The sequence below is a fragment of the Drosophila novamexicana genome, unplaced genomic scaffold (genome assembly GCF_003285875.2).
Source record: "Drosophila novamexicana strain 15010-1031.04,08,12 unplaced genomic scaffold, DnovRS2.1 tig00001752-arrow-arrow-pilon, whole genome shotgun sequence".
NCBI classification, from domain to species: Eukaryota; Metazoa; Arthropoda; class Insecta; order Diptera; family Drosophilidae; genus Drosophila; species Drosophila novamexicana.
Genome location: NW_020824886.1, coordinates 118,618 through 139,393, shown reverse-complemented (window position 1 = coordinate 139,393; position 20,776 = coordinate 118,618). Strand labels below are relative to the sequence as shown.

Here is a 20,776-nt window from a genome sequence, read left to right as displayed (position 1 = left end):
ATATATATATATATATATATATATATGTATATATGTATATGTGTGTGTGTAATAAACAATAATAAATAATTGAATGTTAACTATTTCAATGACAATAATAAAATGTTAAAAACCATTTTTTTTTTTTTTTTTAATGTCGAATTACTCCCAATATATCATATAGAAATATGATTTGTTTTTTTTTTTCTGTGCATAGATTTGGCGTGAATCGGAAAGGGAGCACAACAAATGTTTGAGATGGAAAGAGCTCTTTTTTTTTTTGTAACATTGCTTCTAATTTTTTCTCTAAATCAAATCTTTTCTCTAAAGTGTTTAACAAAAGGCTTTTCTTCTTTTTTTACAGACCATATATATATATATATTTGATGCAGGAACTGGCCAACTTTCAGCGCACTTAAAACTTGGTATGTAGACTCTCTTAATTTATTTATAAACGAATAATACCCTAAGTTGAAGCAAAGTGAAGTCAGTTAGAACGGCGCGGCTTAGGGTATCTGCTAGGGTCGAGCACTTCCACGTTTGGGGCCGTTTTTTGAGGTAGTTGTGTCTAGAGTGAGATGCCCATGGCCCGCTCCACAATGATGTGCGGCTGATGCAGTTGCTCATCGTGCTGCGGCTGGCTGAGCACATCCTCAAAGGAGATGTCCTCGAGTCGGCCAGCGAGCACATGCTCCATCAAGTTGCTGGAACGCAGAAATGGTAGCCGGCCCGTTTGCCGGGCCGCAAAACGTTCCATGCCCCGCTTCAGAGGTGGACCCAAGCCGTCACGATTGCGCAACATTTGCATGTTCGTGTGAAACTTGTAATCGTCGTAAAATAAACGCGTGTCCGGCAAACGATGTGTGTGCGCCAATTCGCTGAAACAGTTCAGTTCGGCGGGCAGCACAGCCCGGCCGGAGGCGCACATTACGTTGTGATACATTTTTGGAAAGAAATTTCGAAATCAATTTGACGAGAATTGTGATTTGTGAGCAATACTTGACAATGTGTAAAGAGAGAATTTGTTTTCTTGCCGTTTGTCAAAAACGAATCAATCGCAGCTGGAGATGATTCTCAGCTGCGTTGGCCATGAGATCGACGCCAGATCCAAGAGATCGAGGCCTGATCCAAGAGATCGATGCCTGATCTAAGAGGTCGAGGCCGGATCCAACAAATCGAGGCCTGATCCAAGAGATGGACGCCTGATCCAAGAGGTCGAGGCCTGATCCAAGAGATCGACGCCAGATCCAAGAGATCAAGGCCTGATCCAAGAGATCGAGGTCTGATCGAGGTCTGATCCAAGAGATCGAGACCTGATCCAAGAGATCGAGACCTGATCCAAGAGATCGACGCCTGATCCAAGAGATCGAGGCCTGATCCAAGAGATCGACGCCTGATCCAAGAGATCGAGGCCTGATCCAAGAGATCGAGACCTGATCCAAGAGATCGACGCCTGATCCAAGAGATCGACGCCAGATCCAAGGGATTCCAAGAGCAACAGCTTTCGGAGTTGGAGTTAAATTAGAAGGAACATTTACGGCATGGTTTATAGGACACAAAACTTTATTTACAAGCAAGCCATATATCCATATATTGATATATAGATATATATATATAGACATAGATATAGCTTTCCGACATTGATGCGAGTTTGTGGCTTTTACATTTGAATGGGCAAAACATAGCTAAATGTTTGAACTACAATTAGGCTTAAAGATAACCAGAACTAAAACTAGAACAACTTTTTGGCCAAATGCTGGCTGCCAATTGACAGTTATTTGGCTTTTCGCCGTTTGGGCGCGCCGCGTCGCTTGCCATAGTCCACCTCGCTGACCATAAGGGGATCTTTGCTCTGTCGCTGGTAGGCACTTTTGGCGCCCGTTGTGCGCGTCGGTTTGGCTGCCAGCGTATTGGGCCGAGCGAGGGCGACGCGCTTCAGGGCGCTGGGCAGTATGTAGTCGGGCACATGGGACAGATGCGATTGCACCTTGATGGTGCGAGCGGGCTTGTCGTGGCGCAGCGCCAGCAGATCGCGTTTGTTCTCCTCGAAGAAGCCCTTCAGTTTCTCACAGTTGAGAATTTCGCTTTTGATCTCCCGTATACGTGTGTCGTGGACAGCGACACGTGTGGCGGCACGCCAGCAATCCTGGGCGCGATACCGGAACGCCTCCACCTCCTCCATTTTGAATTGGTAGAGTCTGGACATGGACATGGAAACTGATTAGAATTGGTTAATACAAAATGGTTTGCCACTTGACTGACTTGATGATGTCCTCGCCGGCGGGCTTTTGCGGCTCGTCCGACAGCGCGTCGACTGTGAGATGCGGCTCCTTGCCCAGGGAACAGCGTAAACGCTCCTCCACAGCCTGGTTAACGGGCAACTCCTTGATGCTGACAAAGGACAGAACCGAACCCTTGTTATTGCCGCGCGCCGTGCGGCCAGCACGATGTATATACGAGGTGACATCGCGCGGAAAATCGAAATTGATGACATTATTAACGCCCTGAAAATCGATGCCACGCGAGGCGCTCGACTCGTGATCCCGCTGGGATTTGTCCTTTGCCTTTTGGCCCGCCGGCTTCTCCAGCAGATGCTCATCGGAGGCAATAATGATGTCATAGACGCCCCTATTAAATTGGCTTATGGTGTGTATACGTATATTCGCCGGCAGCTCCGAGTTGAGCACGCACGAGCGTATGCCAAACTGTTCCAGAAACAGACGCACCCTACAACGAAAGAATGTGTATCTAGAGTAGCTGGATTGAATAGACACAGCCTGCGCTGCATGGCAGCAGCTGCCATCAGAGAGAAGATTAGTCTATGGTCATGCGTGCGCCAACTGTTGCCAATTGCGCAATCCCATTGAAGATTTGGTTTGTCATCAGCTGGAGCAAATGTCTGTTGTACCGCCGGATGGGCTTGGCTCTTTCACTTACTTGTAACATCGATCCACATTGTTGACGAATATGATGCTCTTGCCCTGGATGAGCGTTAGCTTGAGCAGGGCGCACAATATGGCCGGCTTGTCGTTCTCCTCGGCGAGTATGCGCTGATGGCTGAGCTGATCGAGCGACACCAGATCCGGTTCCTCCAGCTTGAGTGTGACGGCATTGTGCAGGCACAGACCCTTCATGCGTGCCACATCGTCCGATATGGTGGCCGAGACGAGCACCGCCTGGTAAATGGGCGGCAAATGTTTGATCAGCCGCTTAAAGTCCTTCTCATAGCCAAAGGCAAATATCAGATCCGCCTCATCCACCACCAGCGTCTCAATGTGCTGCAAATCGACGACATCCGCATGCGCCAGCAGCTTGGAGGGCGTCGCAACCACAATATCGGGTCGTTCGGCAAGCGCATGCCGTTGTGTGGCCACATCATTCGAGCTGCCAGCAATGTCCGCCACACGGACCACCTTGCCGCACGATTCGGCCAGCTGTTCAATGACTTGGCGAGACTGCCGGCACAGCTCCTTGGTGGGGCACAGCACCAGGGCGCTGACACACTGTTCGCTGGCGTTCATTTTCGAGTTGAGGATCTTTTGTATGAGCGGCAGCGCATAGGTGGCCGTCTTGCCGGAGCCGGTGCGTGCACGCACCACCACATCTTTGCCCTCGAGCAGCAGCGGGATGGCCGTCGACTGGATTAGCGTGGGCTGCACCCAGCCGAGCTGCGCAATTGCCTGTTCCAGGGTATTGGCATTAGAATTGCCATGTCATGTTATACAATATTGATGCGTACGTACTTTGAGTATGCGTTGGTCCAGCTCCAGTTCATGGAACTGCAGCAATTTCTGTGTTTGGCTCATTTTGAGCGTGAAGACTGGGCAAAATGCGTGCGGCAGCAACACGCGAAGCACATGAAGGCCGAACAGTGCTGGAAAATGTCAAAGCGACAAAAAAAAAACGTATCGATATCACAAATCTTCTATGAACTGTGCTAGTCGATATATCGCTTGTGGCGTAACATGTGGTTCAAATGCACCAAAACAATTAGCATTTTTAGAAATACAAAAATTTAAAAACAGTTAAATGCGCTTAAAAATAAACAACGAAATAATAAATGCGAGCACGTTATAAGCACTTAAGCCAAATGTGATATTCAAATTCAAGATAAATATATCGATATATATATTCGTTTTCGAAAATTGCTCAACACTGTCCGAGAAAGCGCACGTGCAGGAGCGCTGCAGCCTCGCGTATTTCTCAATTGTTTATAAAAATTTGGGCAATTTAAAATGGAACACGATGATACGAAAAGAGTACGTAAATGTAATTGGATAGTCGACATATTCACACGTTGAATGCACTTGCAGGTGATACGATTGAAAGTGGAGAACGGTGTGGTCAAAGATGAAAAGAAGATAGTTCGCCAATTTCACAGGCAATGCAAAAGTGAATTTCTGGAAGAGAACGAATATGCAGCCATCGAAGCAGATCGCTTCTCCGCCGAATGCAGCGAGCCCATACAATACTTTGATCCGGCCGTACACGATGCCTGGATAATGCAATGCCCCAAGGGCATCGATATCGATGCATTGGCCGGCAAGAGAATCAAAATGCCCGGCCGTCGTTATGTGGGCGACATTCAGGTGCGGACCACCCACTACGAGCATCCGTTGACAAATTCCGTTGGCTATGCCAGCAACAAGGGCAAATATGCGGTCCGATTGCTGCCACTGGTCGGTCATGTGGTTGTCAGCCGGCGCCTGAATATGGAAAGACCCGGCGACGATGGCGAGGCAAATCAATTTCCAAAACCTTGCGGACCTCCGAAATTTCGATTGCCGGTGCGTCATCCGTTCTTTGGACGTGACTACAAGACGCGCATTGAGATCGACAAGAAGACGGCGAAAAAGCTGCGAAATGCTGACAAAAAATGCACCGAAGTGAAGGAGAAATTGCGCAACACCAGCAATTTCTATAAGATACGCCGGAAATTGCTGAGCAGCACGCAGACGCTGGCCCAAAAGGAGCACGACGTGCGGCAATCGGTGCTGACGGGCGTGACGCCCAAATTCATGCAGGATAGCGCCCATCCCGATTATGTGGAACTAATGGACAGCGACGAGGAGCTAACCCAAATCGAGCAGCCCGTCAAGAAGAAGTCCGTCAAGCACAAAGTGGATGATGGAGATGTGCTGCCAAGGCAGAAGAAAAAGAAAAAACTGGAGGTTAATGGCAGTTTGCCGCTGAACAGTCCAAAAAAGAGGAAGATCTAAAGACGCTAGACTACATAAATGATAAACTTTCGTTTTAGCTATGTATTATGTACATAAATCTTTTAAATATATGTGACAAGATGAATTTTGAATTTTTGCCCGACAGATGTCGTTTGTGGAATGCAATTGAATTCGCAGTGTGTGAATGGTTGATTGAGAAGAGGCAGCAGCATGTACGCTGTCTATCGATATACGATTGGTCTGCTTTGAAATAATCGATTCATTGTGTGTCAACACTAATTTGGCAGCTAAGCAAACCCAAAATGTTTGAGTTTTACTAAATATTTTGAAAAAGGCAGTATCTGGCAGGAAAACAGAGAAATTCAAAATTAACATACTTCACGGAACGTGTCCCAATAAACAGTATGCACTCGCATTGATTAAACCAATATGTTTCATTGAAGTTATTGCCTTTACAGCTCTACGAATCAATATGGCATTGGCCGGATATATACGCGAGGGTCTGAACGTGGCCCTCATTATGGGCGCTGGCGATATGATCGCCCAGCTGGCGCTCGAGAAGAGAGACTTCAAGGATTGGAATGTCGGCCGTACGGCACGCTTCAGTGCTTTGGGCCTGGTCATTGTCGGGCCCTCGTTGCGCAAATGGTACGGCACGCTGGATACGTTGATAACCAAGGATCAGTCGTCAGTGCAGCGTGGCATTAAGAAGATGTTAATCGATCAGGGCTGTTTTGCGCCTCCGTTTACATTGCTGCTGACGTATCTGGTTCCGTATATGAACGGCGAGAAGCATGACACGATTGTGAAGCGTATTAAGGAGAACTATATTACGATAATGAAGGGCAGTTTTATGGTGTGGCCATTGGCGCAAACAATCAATTTCACATTAATTCCCGTACAGTATCAAGTGATCTATGTACAATTAATTGCTTTATTTTGGAATTGTTTTTTGTCCTTGATACTGAACGAACGATAACGAGATGGCCAATGGATTCGTATCTCCACAGAGACACGTGAATAGTGTGGTTAAATAGACTGAAAGTTAATTAAATAGCAACTCGCACGAGTACACTCATCAAATTGTGCTAACACATTTTTTACTCTTTTAATTAGAGTAAATTGTTAGATTTTCCAAACTGTTACGGTTGATTTTTTGAAAATGTGCGCAAATCAGCTGTTCGAGTGCCATTCACCTGTTCACGTTGCGCTGACATTGCTATCGCTAGAAAATACTAGTTTAGCCATTTCTATCGATAAAAATACCAGTTGAGTCATTAATCGATAAGAAGCACGCTTAGCAGGTGCCCGGTGCGCGCGTTCCATGACAATTTGTGCTTAAATTGATCATAATTAAAGTACAACATGGACCATACACGTGAGATACTGACATTTCAGCTTGGCACATATGCCAATTATGTGGGCGCACACTTCTGGAACCAACAGGTAAGCAACAATACCAATTCTCACGCACAATTAGTCAACATTTTTCCACTGCGTCATGTCCATGTAGGAGGCAAACTTTGTGTACGATCAAGAGAACGGCGGCAATGTGGCTGAGGAGCAGCTGCCCCACAATGATATACTCTACAGAGAGGGCCGGAATGATCAGAAACAAACGACTTATACGCCGCGCATGCTCTCCGTAGATCTTGTCGGCACGCTGGGCCATCTGCCCGTTGTGGGCGAGCTGTACGGCAATTTTCTGCAGTTGGCGGATGAGCAAAACGCTGATCAAATCCAGAAAGTCAAAGAGTTGGCCGAACAGAATAAGCTGTCCACGCACGGTGAGCTGGATGTACGCAAGCAGCCAGCGGCTACATTGTCCGAATATCAGCAGGATTTGCTTAAGGGCGTCGTCAATACGCAGGATAAGGACTATAATTTGGCTGGGACCTGCAACAGCTGGGCGGACTATCTATATGCACGTTATCATCCACGCTCGTTTAATTTGCTGCACGGTTTGGTGCGTCAGCCGGATGTTCAGGTGCTGGGCACACATGCCGCAGGCGTGGAACTGTGGCAGTCGGTGTCCTTTAACGAGGACTTTTGCGATCGCATACGCATGTACGCCGAGGAATGCGATGGTCTGCAGGGCTTCCAGCTGCTCTTTGACATTGACGACGGCTTCAGTGGTCTGGCCAGCAAGTGTCTGGAGCATTTGAATGATGAATACAGCCGCGCCAGCTTTGTCCTGCCGCTGCACTATCCACGCAACATCGCCTATGCCCAAGCAGGTGGGCAATACTTAGGGTTTTCACTGTTAAACACTTCAATTAAATCTTTGTTTTGTTTGTGCCTTGCAGATCCACGCACCGCCCACAGCATTCGTGTGGCGAACAACGTGCTCAGCTATTATCATCTCAGCGAGCAGGCGAATATGTTTACGCCGCTGTCCACGCTGGAGACCATTTGGCGCAATAATACGCTGCAGTCGCGTCGACTGCCCGGTCTGCATTGGCAGCCGGACAATCTGTATCAGAGCTCTGCCGTGCTGGCGGCATATTTGGACACAGTTACGCTCGGCTATCGTCTGCGCCAGACGCCCGAAACACTATTGCGCTTCTGCGATCGCGTCTGTCCCTCTGGCCGCAAAATGACGGCGGCTGCTTTGGCTCTGCCCCTGGGCATGCAGCAAGAACAGGATCTCATTGATTATTTGGACCAAGGGGCGAGTGGTCCGCTGTTTACACAGCTCACGCCTGGCTGTGAGCCGGGCAACTCGCATATTGTACAGTCGGTTGTGGCGCGCGGCATACCCCAGGCACGGCTCAAGCGTCCCCTGGAGCTGGCCGGGCCACAGCTGCGCATGTCCGCCTATAAATGCGACAGCGTCTCCCAGATGCTTCAATTGTATTATCAGTGTGCCTATCATGGCAGTCTGACGCATGCCGCCGCCACGCCGCTGCCCCTAAAGACGCAGCTGCCGTTCCCCTACGAGATCTTTGAGACACGCGTTGCCCCTGATGGCTTTATGCTGCCGGGTGAGGCGCAGCGTGAGCCGAAGTCACGTGTGGCCAGCGCACCAGCCTTGGCTGCGATACAGAACTCCAGCAAGCTGGGTGAGCATCTCGATGCGCTGCACGGCCAAACGCATCGCGTTCAGGTGGCCAAATTGCGGGGTTACTCGCAATCGGGCTTCGAGCGGGATGAGTACGAAATGGCGCTCGATAAGCTGCTCGAGTTTCGTGACAATTACCAAGACTCTCAGTACCTCTAAGGCGGGAATCGTCAACTGTGATAGACAGACACAGACACACACACATTTAAATAAACACACTATTAACAGGATGCGTTCCTGGATTCGTATAGACCCAAACATTAGCACACACAACTAACATGTTAACAGGTAAATCTATTAAATATTTTCACTTGTCTGTTGGCTGTTATAGAACTTAACAGTCGCTGTTAATAACATGTTAATGCTGTGATTCCAACTGTTACATCTGATCGAAATGTACCCATAATGGTACTTTATAAATTTATTAGAACATCGTACCAACATGTACGAATTGGTACATTTATGCCCATGTAAAGGGGATAACGCATTAAAGGAGATACTTCCGACCCCATAATGTATATATATTCATGATCAGCATCAACAGCAGAGCTGATATAGTCCATGTCCGTTGTTCCGTCTGTCTGTCCGTCTGCCTGTCCGTCTGTCTGTTTCTATACGAACTAGTCTCCCAGTTTTAAATCCATCGTCTTGAAACTTTGCATAAGTCCGTCGTTTTGTTGTGGGCTTTACATATGTCGAAGCCGGACATATGGGACCACTGTATCATATAGCTGTCATAGGAACGATCGGTTGAAAATTTAGTTCATGTATGGAAAACTTTTTTGTTTTCAAAGATATCTCGATCAAACTCGGCACATACTAGCTTTACTATGCGCCTTACATGCGTGCAAACTCATATTGATGTCGGATAACTGTATCACATAGCAGGTATAGGAACAATCGGGCATGAATTTAGTTCTTGTAAGAAAAAGTTTTTTATTTTTCAAGGTAATTTGACCAAACTCGGCATACGATAGTTTCACTATGCTCCCCATATATATGATAAGTCGTATCCTCATCGGATAGCTGTATCATATAGCTGTCATAGGAACGGTCGGTTGAAAATTTAGTTCATGTATGGAAAACTTTTTTGTTTTCAAAGATATCGCGATCAGACTCGGCAAATAATAGATTTACTATGCATCTTACATGTGTGCACAATTATATTGATATCGGATAACTGTAACATATAGCTGCTATAGGAACAATCGGTTGAAAATTTAGTTCTTGTATGGAAAATTTTTTTGTTTTCAAAGATATCTCGATCAAACTCGGCACATAATAGCTCTACTATGTTCCTTAAATATCTGCTAAGTCCTATTAATATCGGTTAACTATATCATAAAGCTGCTACATAAAAAGTTTAAACAAATCTCCAATTTCGCGCTATAATTTAATTGTGAAGTTCAATTTTCCGGAATTTTGCTTACCCTTGATATGTTAAAAAACTGCATGCTTTCTGCTCGGCACGCGTTCGGTCAAAAGAGCGAAACTGTCCGAAAAAAAAGGTTTGTGTCGAGCAAAAAAATGTCGGCTGGTTAAAGAAGACACCCGCCAAAGGCAGCTTTCATTGTACACGGCGAGGTTTCCATTAGCTTTTCCGGTCGCTGCAAGTCAAAGGGTTAACCTGAATGGCGGCACTTCGTGCTGTCGCTTCATTTGATTGACAAGCAGCTGGTGTTAATTGGTCGTAGAGGGAGGGGGAGAGGGAGGGGGAGGGGCTCGGTATATTACGGGCAAGTTGCAATTTTTAGCTGAAAAGTTGATGTCTGAATTTGTGCCCAGCAAAACCGGGTAATATCCACATATAGCCTATATTAACTTGATGTTGCATAGTTCAACAAAAATGGGCTCAACTCCAAGTAAAATGCAAGATAAATGAACGTATTCTTAATGAAGATCGGAGAATACATTTGTAAGTTCTGGCTTCAACCATTCGAATCATTTGCACTTGAAACTGATCACAAATATTGTGGATGCCTTTGAAAGCATATTTGAATTTGGAAATGAGTAGAAACAGAATCGCAGCTCTCTAATATAGAGATTGTTATTCAAATAGCTTAACAGATATTTGCATTTGTTTAATCGTTTCATTCGGAACTGACACTCGCTGGTATTTTGATTCGAATGACTCGTTTGTATTTGACTTTTGCAAATGCAAGCATTCGTTTGATTCATTTGAGCGAGTAGCTTGAGTTCGAGTGATTTATTCTAAATGCTAAAGTACTTTAAATGCTTAAACGATCTTTAAGATAACAAATACTAGATATTTTTATGAGCATATATATTTTTATTCTTTAGTTTGCATTTGTTTAATCGTTTCCTTAGGAACTGACACTTCGCTGGCATTTTGATTCGAATGACTCGTTTGTAAGCATTCGTTTGATTCATTTGAGCGAGTAGCTTGAGTTCAAATGATTTATTCTAAAATGCCACTCTGTTGAGTTTATAGATAGATATTTTTATGAGCATATATATATATATATATATATATATTAATGAGTTAATTTGTTTTCGTGCGAGTACTCGTTTGGCATTTGGTATTCATTTCAAATTGAATTCACGACCGAACAAATGCTACCCTTTAGCTTGTGCGAATACAGGGTAGCTAAAGGCTTAACTCTCTCCCTGTCGAGTGGCCTGATTTAAAGAGGCGTCAATTGATTTCACGGCAAAAATCTTTTTGTATAGCTGCAAATTTTCAAGGACCTTTTTTTTGTTTTGGGCTGCAGCTCTTTGAACTTTGACTATGTGCGCGCGGCTATTCAAGCCTTTCGTTTTTTATGCCCTGAACCCATTAAAAATGGTTAAAGAGGGTATATTGTATTTATGCAAAATCCAAATGTATGTAACAGGCAGAAGGAAGCATCTCTGACCCTATAAAGTATATATATTCTTGATCAGCATCAATAGCCGAGTCGATCTAACCATGTCCGTCCGTCCGTCTGTATGAATGCAAGGATCTCAGAGCCTATGAGAGCTAGAGACCTAAAGGTAGCTGCTCCTAGCTCCCGCGCAGATCGAGTTTGTTTCCGATAATCGATAACTTGCCCCGTTTCCAAGCAATCGATAAAAATATCGATATCGATATCCTGTTTTTGGGCAATTTTGGTAAATAATAAGAGCTAGAGTCACCAAACTTGACATATAGCTCCTTAAATAGATTATATATATGCATTTGATGTGGGAGGAAGAGGGTGCAGGGTATCTCCTAGTCGGGAGCTCGCGACTAGAACCTCTTACTTGTTTTTGGTTGGGTTTTTTCGGCAATTCGAACTTTTCGTTTGCCTAATTTATATGAAAATTGATTGGCAATAAAGCGGCCGTAATTGAAATCTCAACGCAAGTAAATCACAATTTGATGGTCTAACAAAGATGAAGTGTGCTGCCGCGCAGTCGATAAAAGGCCGGTCTATGTCCAGCCAAGGCATCCAACAGGATATGAGATGAGGTTAATAATTCTCCAGCTGTTTAAAGGGTTCAAGTTGGGGTTCAAGCGAGGGCACTGCCTCGATTTGGGCGCCAACCTTTTGCCACATTATTGTGCAAATTCAATTTCTATTTGATTGGCACACAATTCCTTCTCCCTCTCTCTCTCTCTCTCTCTCGCTCACTCTCGCTTCCTCTCTCTCTCTTTGCCTGGGAAAACAAGAGCTCCGTCCCAAGCCTTGATATTAAAATTATGCCAACATCTTTAATGGAAGTTGTGCTTCGCATTCTCAATTGAATTGCATTTATTTTATATACATTTTTCTCTCCTTCTTATTTTTATAACGTTTTTTTTTTTTGTTAATTTCATTCGTTTAATTTCGTTTACGTCGAAGGTAAACTGAAAGCCAGCTGCATTAATATGCAGCACAGTCTCTCGCTTTCAAATAGAATCCTGTGCCTGTGCCTGTGCCTGCAGCTGCAAAGCACTTGAAATATTATCTTTTAATTGCACCTGGTCGATTTGGTGGCCGTTAATACCCTGTAAACAACGAATAATGTTCGAAAGCGCATATACTCAACTTGTGGAATTGTAATTATGTATTGGATGGAGCTTGAGAAAAGGCTTTTGATCTGTTGTAGTTTAAGTTGTTTTCACATTATCGATAATTATCGACGTTTCGCTTAAATCGATTAGTGTTGATAAACAACACTGGCTTTTTAAGGTCCATCTCTCGTGCATGAAGTACATTCAAGGTTTTCTAAAATGTAAAAATAGCCCTGCATTTGCATATGTTTGTATGTGAGTGAAAAAGTGGGTCAAGGCAGTTTGAAGCTGAATCTAGGGTATCTGCTAGTCGATCAAATTGTGCAGTAGTTATTTAGAGAACCATTTTTTTGAATGGCTAGATCTGAGGCAAGCGCAAGAGTCAATTTCTAAGAGTCAATTTGAAGCTGAATCTAGGGTATCTGCTAGTCGATCATATTGCTGCGTAACAATGTTCAGCATGTGTTGGAATCGTATGTGATCTTAGGCCCTGGAAGTAAATTACAAGGCCCTAATGTCTGTACTTGCAATCACAAAGCGTTGCCTGCCCGCATTTAGAGAAGACTTTTTCTTTGAAAGTTTATAAAATGTAAATGTAAATGTAAATAATGTTATTGCTATTGCATGTAACATGCAAAAGTATTTATAAAGTAGTTATTTGTGTTTGCCTACCATCAATAACCGAGTTTGTCTAAGTGCTGGGCACTTACAAATTTATCACGCACTACCTTTTGTCTGGTCCAGGTGGCCCAGCTGATCGTGGTAGGGTAGGCAACACCTGACATGATCGGGTAGCTGCTCTCACATCGGCACAGTATTCTATATCATCAACGTACATCAATCTATTCTTTGACTATCGATTCCTTGACTATCGATTCTTTGTCTTTCGATTCCTTGACTATCGATTCCTTGACTATCGATTCTTTGTCTATCGATTCCTTGACTATCGATTCTTTGACTATCGATTCCTTGACTATCGATTCTTTGTCTATCGATTCCTTGACTATCGATTCCTTGACTATCGATCTTTCATAGAGAACTTATTTGATTCAATCGAACTTGATTTATAATGAGCATGTGAATTTTGATATATTATTAATTATATATGCATACTTGCGAGTAGGTAGCCCAGCGATACCCTACATTATAATTAAAGTTATCGATAACCGATTTAATGTATAAGAAATCGATCAAATTCTATATCGATATACCATCTAGCTCGGGCTAGAAACGACAAATATATTATAGTATAATTGTCTTCGTATAGCACAGATCCCAAGTATTTCACTTATTCGATACTTCTCTCTCCAAAAACTGTACTTTCGTGTTTATGGTCTTGGGCTTTGGTATTTGCACATATTCGATTGCCATATTTATGCCCCGAAAGTTTCATAACGATCGGACAATGAATACCCGAGTTATCCAAGAACTTACAGATAGAACTAAGTTTGAATGCATTTAAAGGCAGCTCTACGTTGGCTTTAGGGTATCTTCTAATTAGGTAATTCCGACTTGTCTATTGTGATTCCAAATTGGAGATGAATATATTTCTGAAGGCATTGAGACTTGAACAGAACTTGATACCCGTCAGATGCGCGAGATAGATTTTCTTGTTGTCGAAATTTTGAGGTTATGTGATCAATTTTGCAGTCTATTGTGAACTATTTGTTTGCATTGTCATTAATTGTGATAAATTGTGGTTCACATGTGATGTCTTGAGTCTCGGTTTCTTATCGAAAAATACCAAAACCTGACGTCAATTTACACAAGCTGAATGGTTCGGTCAGCAAAATGAAACAGCTGTACGGCGGGTAATTTTCCGGCCGTAGAGCCGAAGCGCAAATGCTATATAAGCGGCCACGCTGCCTAAGTGGGGCATAAGTCAGCTTTGGAATCGACTAAAATGCGCGCCTTGATCTTGATAACTCTGCTTGCCGTCGTGGCCATCGCAGCCGCCCAGGGACCTCGTGGCCCCAGACGTGATGATGGCCCACCCGGTGGTCGTCCAGGTGGTCCGCCTGGCGGTCGTCCAGGTGGTCCGCCCGGCGGTCGTCCTGGTGGTCCGCCCGGCGGTCGTCCAGGCGGTCCGCCCGGCGGTCGTCCCGACGGTCCGCCCGGCGGTCGTCCATCCAACTCGACGACATCCACAACCAGCACAACGGCAGCCCCGAGCAGCGACGATAGCAGCAGCACAGAAACTTCCACCGAGATCTCGACGGAGGATTCCACGGCATCTGCTTAGTTTACTGATACACTTTTTCTCTGGATTCTTATCTCCGGCTCTGCTACGGCGCCTTAAGCCAAAATTCTATATATTTTCTGATTAAAGAACATTTTTTATGTGAACGCAGCTAAATTCAAAAGTTTTCTTCGAATTGAAAAAAATTTGTGGTCAAGTTCTCGAAACTCTGAAAGAATTTGCAACCAAAGGAAAGTTTGGCCGATATTTTCTAACTTCCTCAAGAAATAGGTGCGAGAAATTGACCATCAAAATGAATGAAGGGATTTCATGGGATACGATAATTGTCTTAAAATCGTACGAAAAGCGTAAAGAAGAATATTTTCTACAATTGAAGAAAATATTTAAATACCTTTGTAGAGGGCATTTTAATTGTTATCTCCAAAATGTGATTCGCATAAAACGAGACATCGCTGAAACCATAAAGTTATTATATTCCATAAGAGAAATCAACAATCGGGTTGATATGTGTCCACGTCCTTCTGTCTGTTTTCTATGCAAACTAATCTCTCAGTTTGAAAGCTTTTGAAGCCTTGAATTTTGTCCACTATATCATATGGCTGCCATAGGAACGATCGATTGACGATTGAGTTCTGAAAGTTGTGAACAACTTCTCAAGATCACAACTTATTTTATAATGATTTTCTGCTAATATATGAACCCAAGTCTTAAAAAGATTGCACGACTAAGTATATTATGATAAGACTTATGAGTTTTTATCTAGATATATTCTGCTTTGCAAGATATTTGCAACAAGCACAGCATTTGCAAGCTTTACTATTCTCACAAATCTGTAAAATTAATCAAGCGTGAGAATTATCGATATGTATCGATAAACATGTTGTTTTCTTTTCGATAAAAAGGCTACAAATAATCGATTTGCAGCGATAAATAAGAGATAATGTTACGTGAAACTTTCAGGCAGGATTAATGCAGTTCTGAGCTAAATGAAGCTGTTGGAAATTAATCAAGCGTAAGAAGAATCGATATGTATCGATAAACATGTTGTTTTCTTTTCGATAACAAGGCTAAAAATAATCGATATGCCGCGATAAATAAGAGAAAATGCTACGTGAAACTTTCAGGCAGGATTAATGCAGTTCTTGGCTAAATAAAGCTGTTGGAAATTAATCAAAGCACGCGCCAAGCGTTAAGCAATTAGCGTCGATAACGCATTTAAGTGCGAAAATTGAAAACTGAATTGAAGCCGGAACTGGAACTGGAACTGTAGTTGGAGCTGGAGTCCGGGCGTCCTGGCGTCCTGGAACTTGGGCACTTTTTGCATTTAACACGTAATAACAATTACAAATGCGCACTCCACAAATCAAGTGAACGAAGCAGCCGGCCGGCTACACGGGCTAGACTATCCGTAACAGGCAGCTAATTACAATTCAGGACGCGTTGCACTCGAAAGTTGTTGCTCATTCAACACTCGCAGCGAGTGCCAGGACCTGGCCGCAGATCAAAGTAACAATTTGCCCAGGCCCAGGACCAGGGAGCTACCAACTTCCCCTTGTAATTAAATTATGTGCCAAGTGACGTCGTCCTTGCTGGAGTTATATAGACGGAGTTCCAAGCGAGCGGGAGCAGTGAAAGCGGGGGGGTGGGGTGAGGTGGGGTGGGGTGGGCGGCTTCCTTGCTGGGAAGCAGACAAAGTGGTTGGGTTTTCTAGCGCCCATCGGAGATGTTGTGGCAAATTAAGTTTGCTTTTGTTCTAGATTAAAAAGGCATTGAAATGTCGACAAGGACGACAGAAGGTACCAGGAGGAGCGAGTGAGAGGGCGAAAGGGAGAGAGAGGGAGAGAGAAGTCGTTATACCCCTTAAGCAGCAGTTAAATAGACGCCTTCGGCCAAATGAAATTAACTTTGTTAAGTTTGTTTTCGGCTTCGGTTCATGATTAAGTTCCAACAAGTACTAAAATCAAATGGAAAATCGAATCAATAGACCATATTCAAGTCCGAGCTGACCAGTTTGAATCGCAACAAGTGTCCGGTTGAGTTGTTCGGCCTTGCCCGTGGCAAGTCTTGTGCTTCAAATTCACAAAAGTTGGAATCAACTAATTCCACCCCCAATGAAAATTAACTAAATTTTTACGTAAATCTCTGAAAATGATTTTAAATTCGCTCAAAATGTTAACAAATACCTTTTCAACAATCGCTTTCCGCCAATTTTCCACAATTGCGTGTGGAATTGCCAAAATCGCTGGAACACAAATTCACTAAGTTGCTTTTTGGGGCTTTGAAAAGAATGACAAGCTGACAAAATTTCAAACTGATCCTGCAAAAAGTTCGAAACACACACTTGAAACAACAAATTTTCTACAAGATTCTTTTACGCTCCAAAATATTTGATCGCCGTTTCCACGAAGAAGGAATTGATTTTGCGAAAATTATGAACATTTTTCACGATATTTGAAATGTTCCAATATTGTAATTCACTTCAATAGTTCACTATAAAATCAAAGTCTTAGTTTTCTTTACAACACTGCTAAATTCATTTAAGTTGAACCACTAAATACTATATTTATTAGTTTGAACTTGTTCAAGGTTCCTTTTCGAACGTTTAGCAAATGCAAAATCATCAATCGGGCAGAATTCAAAAGTATAATCGATTGCGATTCACTTTCAACTAACCTTTAAAAGCAAACTTCTAATTTGTTTTACAACACTGCACAATTAATTTAAACTGAACCACTAAATACTATATTTATTAGTTTGAACTAGTTCAAGGTTCCTTTTCGAACGTTTAGCAAATGCAAAATCATCAATCAGACAAAATTCAAAAGTATAATCGATTGTGATTCACTTTCAACTCACTTTTAAAGCAAACTTCTAATTTGTTTTACAACACTGCAAATGCAAATTGAAGTTCCTGTTCCTGTTCTTTGTGCGACCTAACCTCAATTTGTAAAAGCTGCAACAACAGGCAAATAAATATGGATTCATTTGTGGATAACTTGGCAAACTAACTAATTCCTTGCCCACTTTCGTTTTTGGTAAACAAGACAAAGCCCAAAGTCAGCCCAAATTGACACTTAACCCGAAGCCAAAAAGACGAGATAAACTTGTCTGATAATAGATTTAATGTCCCTAATTCAGCTAATTTTGCCTTTTCCGTTTCCAGCAAAAATAATTAACACACGCATGTTAGCTGCAAATGTTATTACGCCCCCACGCCCCCCTTCTAGCCACGTCCCTGGCTAAACCCTCCCGACAGTTACATTTGGTCCTTTATGAGGGTGGGAATTGTTGGCAAATTGGATTTCCAGCAATGTTTTTCTTGTTATAATACGCTACAAGTGAATGTTATGCCTAGTTTGTGCACTTTATCATTGAGCGAAACAAAATTCAGACGATATTACAGATATTATGACTTTTTACAAGAAACCATGATGTTTCAGGATAAGTATCTTAACTAAAATATCAAAAGTTCTTTGGCATAGAAACGACTCTGTTTTTCGATTTTTGCCTAAGTTCATAATTAAATATGTAAAAGGGTTACGAAAGATTCAAAGAATTAAGTAATTTTTTTTATTTCTTAACTTAAACAAAGTATTTTATTTCCTTAAGAGTATTTTCAAAAGTTTTATTTTTTAAATCTTACAATTCTTTTCACATGCAATATTTTCAAATTTCGATTTCGAATTTCAATTAAAAGCTGAGATATTTTTTTTAAAAAATATTTTCTTTTTCAATTATTACAAAAATGAAGAAAAAGAGCATTTCATATTCGTTGCTTTTTATTGTTTATTTTTTATACCCTGAACCCATTAAAAATGGGTAAGAAGGGTATATTGTATTTGTGCAAAATGCAAATGTATGTAACAGGCAGAAGAAAGCATCTCCGACCCCATAAAGTATATATATTCTTGATCAGCATCAATAGCCGAGTCGAGCTAGCCATGGCCGTCTGTCTGTCAGTCCGTCTGTCTGTCTGAGAGACCTATCTAGAGACCTGAAATAGATGTAGGTGCTCCTAGGGCCTGCGCAGATCGAGTTTGTTTCCGATAATCGATAACTTGCCCCGTTTCCAAGCAATCGATAAAAATATCGATATCGATATCGTGTTTTTGGGCAATTTTGGTAAATAATAAGAGCTAGAGTCACTAAACTTGACATATAGCTTCTAAAATAAAATATATATATGCATTTGATGTTGGAGGAAGAGGGTGCAGGGTATCTCCTAGTCGGGAGCTCCCGACTAGAGCCTCTTACTTGTTTTAGTTTTGCCATGTGCCTGTGCTTGTTTCTGCTTTTGTCGTTCTTCTTGGTCAATATCATAACAAGTGGAGGCTACACACACACACACTTACACACACACACACACACACACACACACACACACACACACTCATACACTTACACACAGCGTACTGTTTGTGTATTTGTATTGCTAAACCCATAATCTTGTTGTTTTATAACTTTTAATACCTATAATCCTTTGTCCTTGTTGTTGTCCTGTTTCGTTGAGGTTTCAGTTTGTCGCCACAGCATTTGGCAGCTTGTGTTGGCCGGGCTTGTTGTTGTTGTTGTTGTTGTTGCTGTTGGGTGTGCTACAACAAGTTAACATGTTGTTTGTCGCAAATTGACCAAATAAAATTAAATAGCAAACAATTTTCCAGCAAACAATTCAGGGCTAGCGGCCGAGGGGCCCCAGAATAGATGTTCGCCAAATTTCCAATTATCTGCACAATACAATCAGCCAATAATGTGTGTGTGTGTGTGTGTGTGGGCGTGGCCATGCTACTTAACTGTGCTGCAGGTGCAAGCACTTCGAAGAGAGGCTCTTAAAAGTTTGGACAGTTTATGATTCATAATATATAATATACTAGCGCGTATAGCCCGGCCTTGCCCGTGGCACTTGGGCTATAAAATTAATGTTCTCGAATAGCTTTGAAAATGATTTTGAAACTTTTCGATTGGAATTTCCCAAATCGCTGAAACACATATTCATTTTATTCTCATATAGAGCATTGAATATGAGTTTGATGCAAATCGAACACAGCTGAAAATTCCGCAAAAAATTACTTTCCACCGAAGAAGCTTCGATTTTGCAAAGAAATGTGAAACACGTCTCAAATGATTTTTTATGTAGATCCATGCAAATGAATTTGCAGGCAAAAGGCCAAACACCAAATCTTTGACTCCCATGGATTTTTCAAAAAGTGTGAAACACGCCTCAAATGAATTTGAACAAAGAACTTTGAAATTGAGTTTGGATGGTAAACAAAAAAGTTTCATATGCGATATGCGTGTTTAAAAGAATGCCAGACCTCATTTGAGTCTGCATACGACTCCTGCAACAATTAAACCCTTGACCTTGCTAAGTTTCCACTTCCAAGTCAGAAATTTCAATAACAATGCCAAATGAATTTTGGGCCATTTTTCCATGCGGCATGTGACGTAAATATGCCAACAAAACACAGCATCAATTGAACAGCTGTGTTTCGAGTATTCGTACGAAAAGTTGGGTATATAAGAGCCGGTTTAATGTGTAGAAGGCATCCGAGAGTTTCATTGCGGGAAATAGTACAAAATGCGCGCTTCTATCCTTATTGCTGTGCTTGTCTTGGTCGCTGTGGCCGCTGCCAAGCGTCCTGGAGGAGCTCAAGGAGGTCCTGAAGGTCCTGGCGGTCAGCAGGGTGGCCCGCAAGGAGGTCCTCAAGGAGGTCCGCAAGGAGGTCCTCAAGGAGGTCCCCAAGGAGGTCCTCAAGGAGGTCCTCCAGGCGGTCCTTCCAACTCCACATCTACAACGGAAGCTGGCGATGTTTCTACCACAACAGAAGCTGTTGCAGAGGCTTCGACGGCTTCGACTACATCTTCCGAATAATTGGCAGATCCTTAAACTTATTGTATATACTTATAGCATTTAATTTGAATTAAATATCAGCTGCACACCGTAAACTTTTGTTTATATAGAGAGACTCTAAGCTATGTCGATTGTCCTTCCCCTTGCCTTTTTTGCCCGCAAATGTGGAAAATTGGCGAAAAAAGTTGTCATAAAACTTTTATTCAATTTCAGCATTTCCTAATGTACAGCTTTGAGAACTAGTTTGAAGTTCTTTAAAAGCTCAGCTTTGGATTTCTCAAATTGAATTTTCCTAATTGTGAACTTGAACAAATATTGTTGAATATTAGCTGAAAGTCCAGTAACAAGGACATTTACAAGAATCGATAGAAAAGCTTTTCAAGCTTTAAGCTCTTTTACTGAAAACTTTCCAATATAGTTTTGAAATTGATTGGAAGCATCTGATCTTAAGATTGTAGAGATCGTCACACTAGATATAGACATAAATAGAGATCGTAATGAATATAAATATATATATTATGCATATATAGTT

At 42.5% G+C, this 20,776-nt stretch overlaps 7 protein-coding genes and 1 non-coding gene across 8 annotated transcripts; 5 read left to right on the top strand and 3 right to left on the bottom strand.

Annotated features, from left to right (window-relative positions):
- Positions 1-221: 221 nt before the first annotated feature.
- LOC115768307 (proteasome maturation protein-like) lies at positions 222-984 on the bottom strand. Its single transcript, XM_030712855.1, has one exon. It carries the CDS (start codon positions 920-922, stop codon positions 548-550), a length of 375 nt encoding a protein of 124 aa, XP_030568715.1. The 5' UTR covers positions 923-984; the 3' UTR covers positions 222-547.
- Positions 985-1,543: 559 nt separating this feature from the next.
- LOC115768312 (probable ATP-dependent RNA helicase DDX56) lies at positions 1,544-3,944 on the bottom strand. Its single transcript, XM_030712859.1, has 4 exons — positions 3,723-3,944; positions 2,917-3,659; positions 2,242-2,706; positions 1,544-2,177 (listed from the first exon to the last, which is right to left on the bottom strand). The coding sequence occupies exons 1-4, from the start codon at positions 3,783-3,785 to the stop codon at positions 1,754-1,756; spliced, it is 1,695 nt and encodes a 564-aa protein (XP_030568719.1). The 5' UTR covers positions 3,786-3,944; the 3' UTR covers positions 1,544-1,753.
- Positions 2,778-2,870, bottom strand: LOC115768335. Its single transcript, XR_004018511.1, has one exon. It is a non-coding gene; the product is annotated as a small nucleolar RNA Z30a (small nucleolar RNA).
- A 152-nt stretch (positions 3,945-4,096) lies between the features above and the next one.
- LOC115768305 lies at positions 4,097-5,265 on the top strand. The gene is made up of 2 exons (XM_030712850.1): positions 4,097-4,238; positions 4,293-5,265. The coding sequence occupies exons 1-2, from the start codon at positions 4,215-4,217 to the stop codon at positions 5,196-5,198; spliced, it is 930 nt and encodes a 309-aa protein (XP_030568710.1). The 5' UTR covers positions 4,097-4,214; the 3' UTR covers positions 5,199-5,265.
- Positions 5,266-5,429: 164 nt separating this feature from the next.
- Positions 5,430-6,229, top strand: LOC115768309 (mpv17-like protein). Its single transcript, XM_030712857.1, has 2 exons — positions 5,430-5,561; positions 5,618-6,229. The coding sequence occupies exon 2, from the start codon at positions 5,632-5,634 to the stop codon at positions 6,136-6,138; it is 507 nt and encodes a 168-aa protein (XP_030568717.1). The 5' UTR covers positions 5,430-5,561; positions 5,618-5,631; the 3' UTR covers positions 6,139-6,229.
- Positions 6,230-6,326: 97 nt separating this feature from the next.
- On the top strand, positions 6,327-8,574 carry LOC115768308 (protein misato). The gene is made up of 3 exons (XM_030712856.1): positions 6,327-6,605; positions 6,673-7,396; positions 7,466-8,574. The coding sequence occupies exons 1-3, from the start codon at positions 6,525-6,527 to the stop codon at positions 8,377-8,379; spliced, it is 1,719 nt and encodes a 572-aa protein (XP_030568716.1). The 5' UTR covers positions 6,327-6,524; the 3' UTR covers positions 8,380-8,574.
- Positions 8,575-14,099: 5,525 nt separating this feature from the next.
- LOC115768299 (translation initiation factor IF-2-like) lies at positions 14,100-14,438 on the top strand. Its single transcript, XM_030712844.1, has one exon. It carries the CDS (start codon positions 14,100-14,102, stop codon positions 14,436-14,438), a length of 339 nt encoding a protein of 112 aa, XP_030568704.1.
- Positions 14,439-19,971: 5,533 nt separating this feature from the next.
- Positions 19,972-20,265, top strand: LOC115768298 (rRNA 2'-O-methyltransferase fibrillarin-like). The gene has a single exon (XM_030712843.1). It carries the CDS (start codon positions 19,972-19,974, stop codon positions 20,263-20,265), a length of 294 nt encoding a protein of 97 aa, XP_030568703.1.
- Positions 20,266-20,776: the final 511 nt, after the last annotated feature.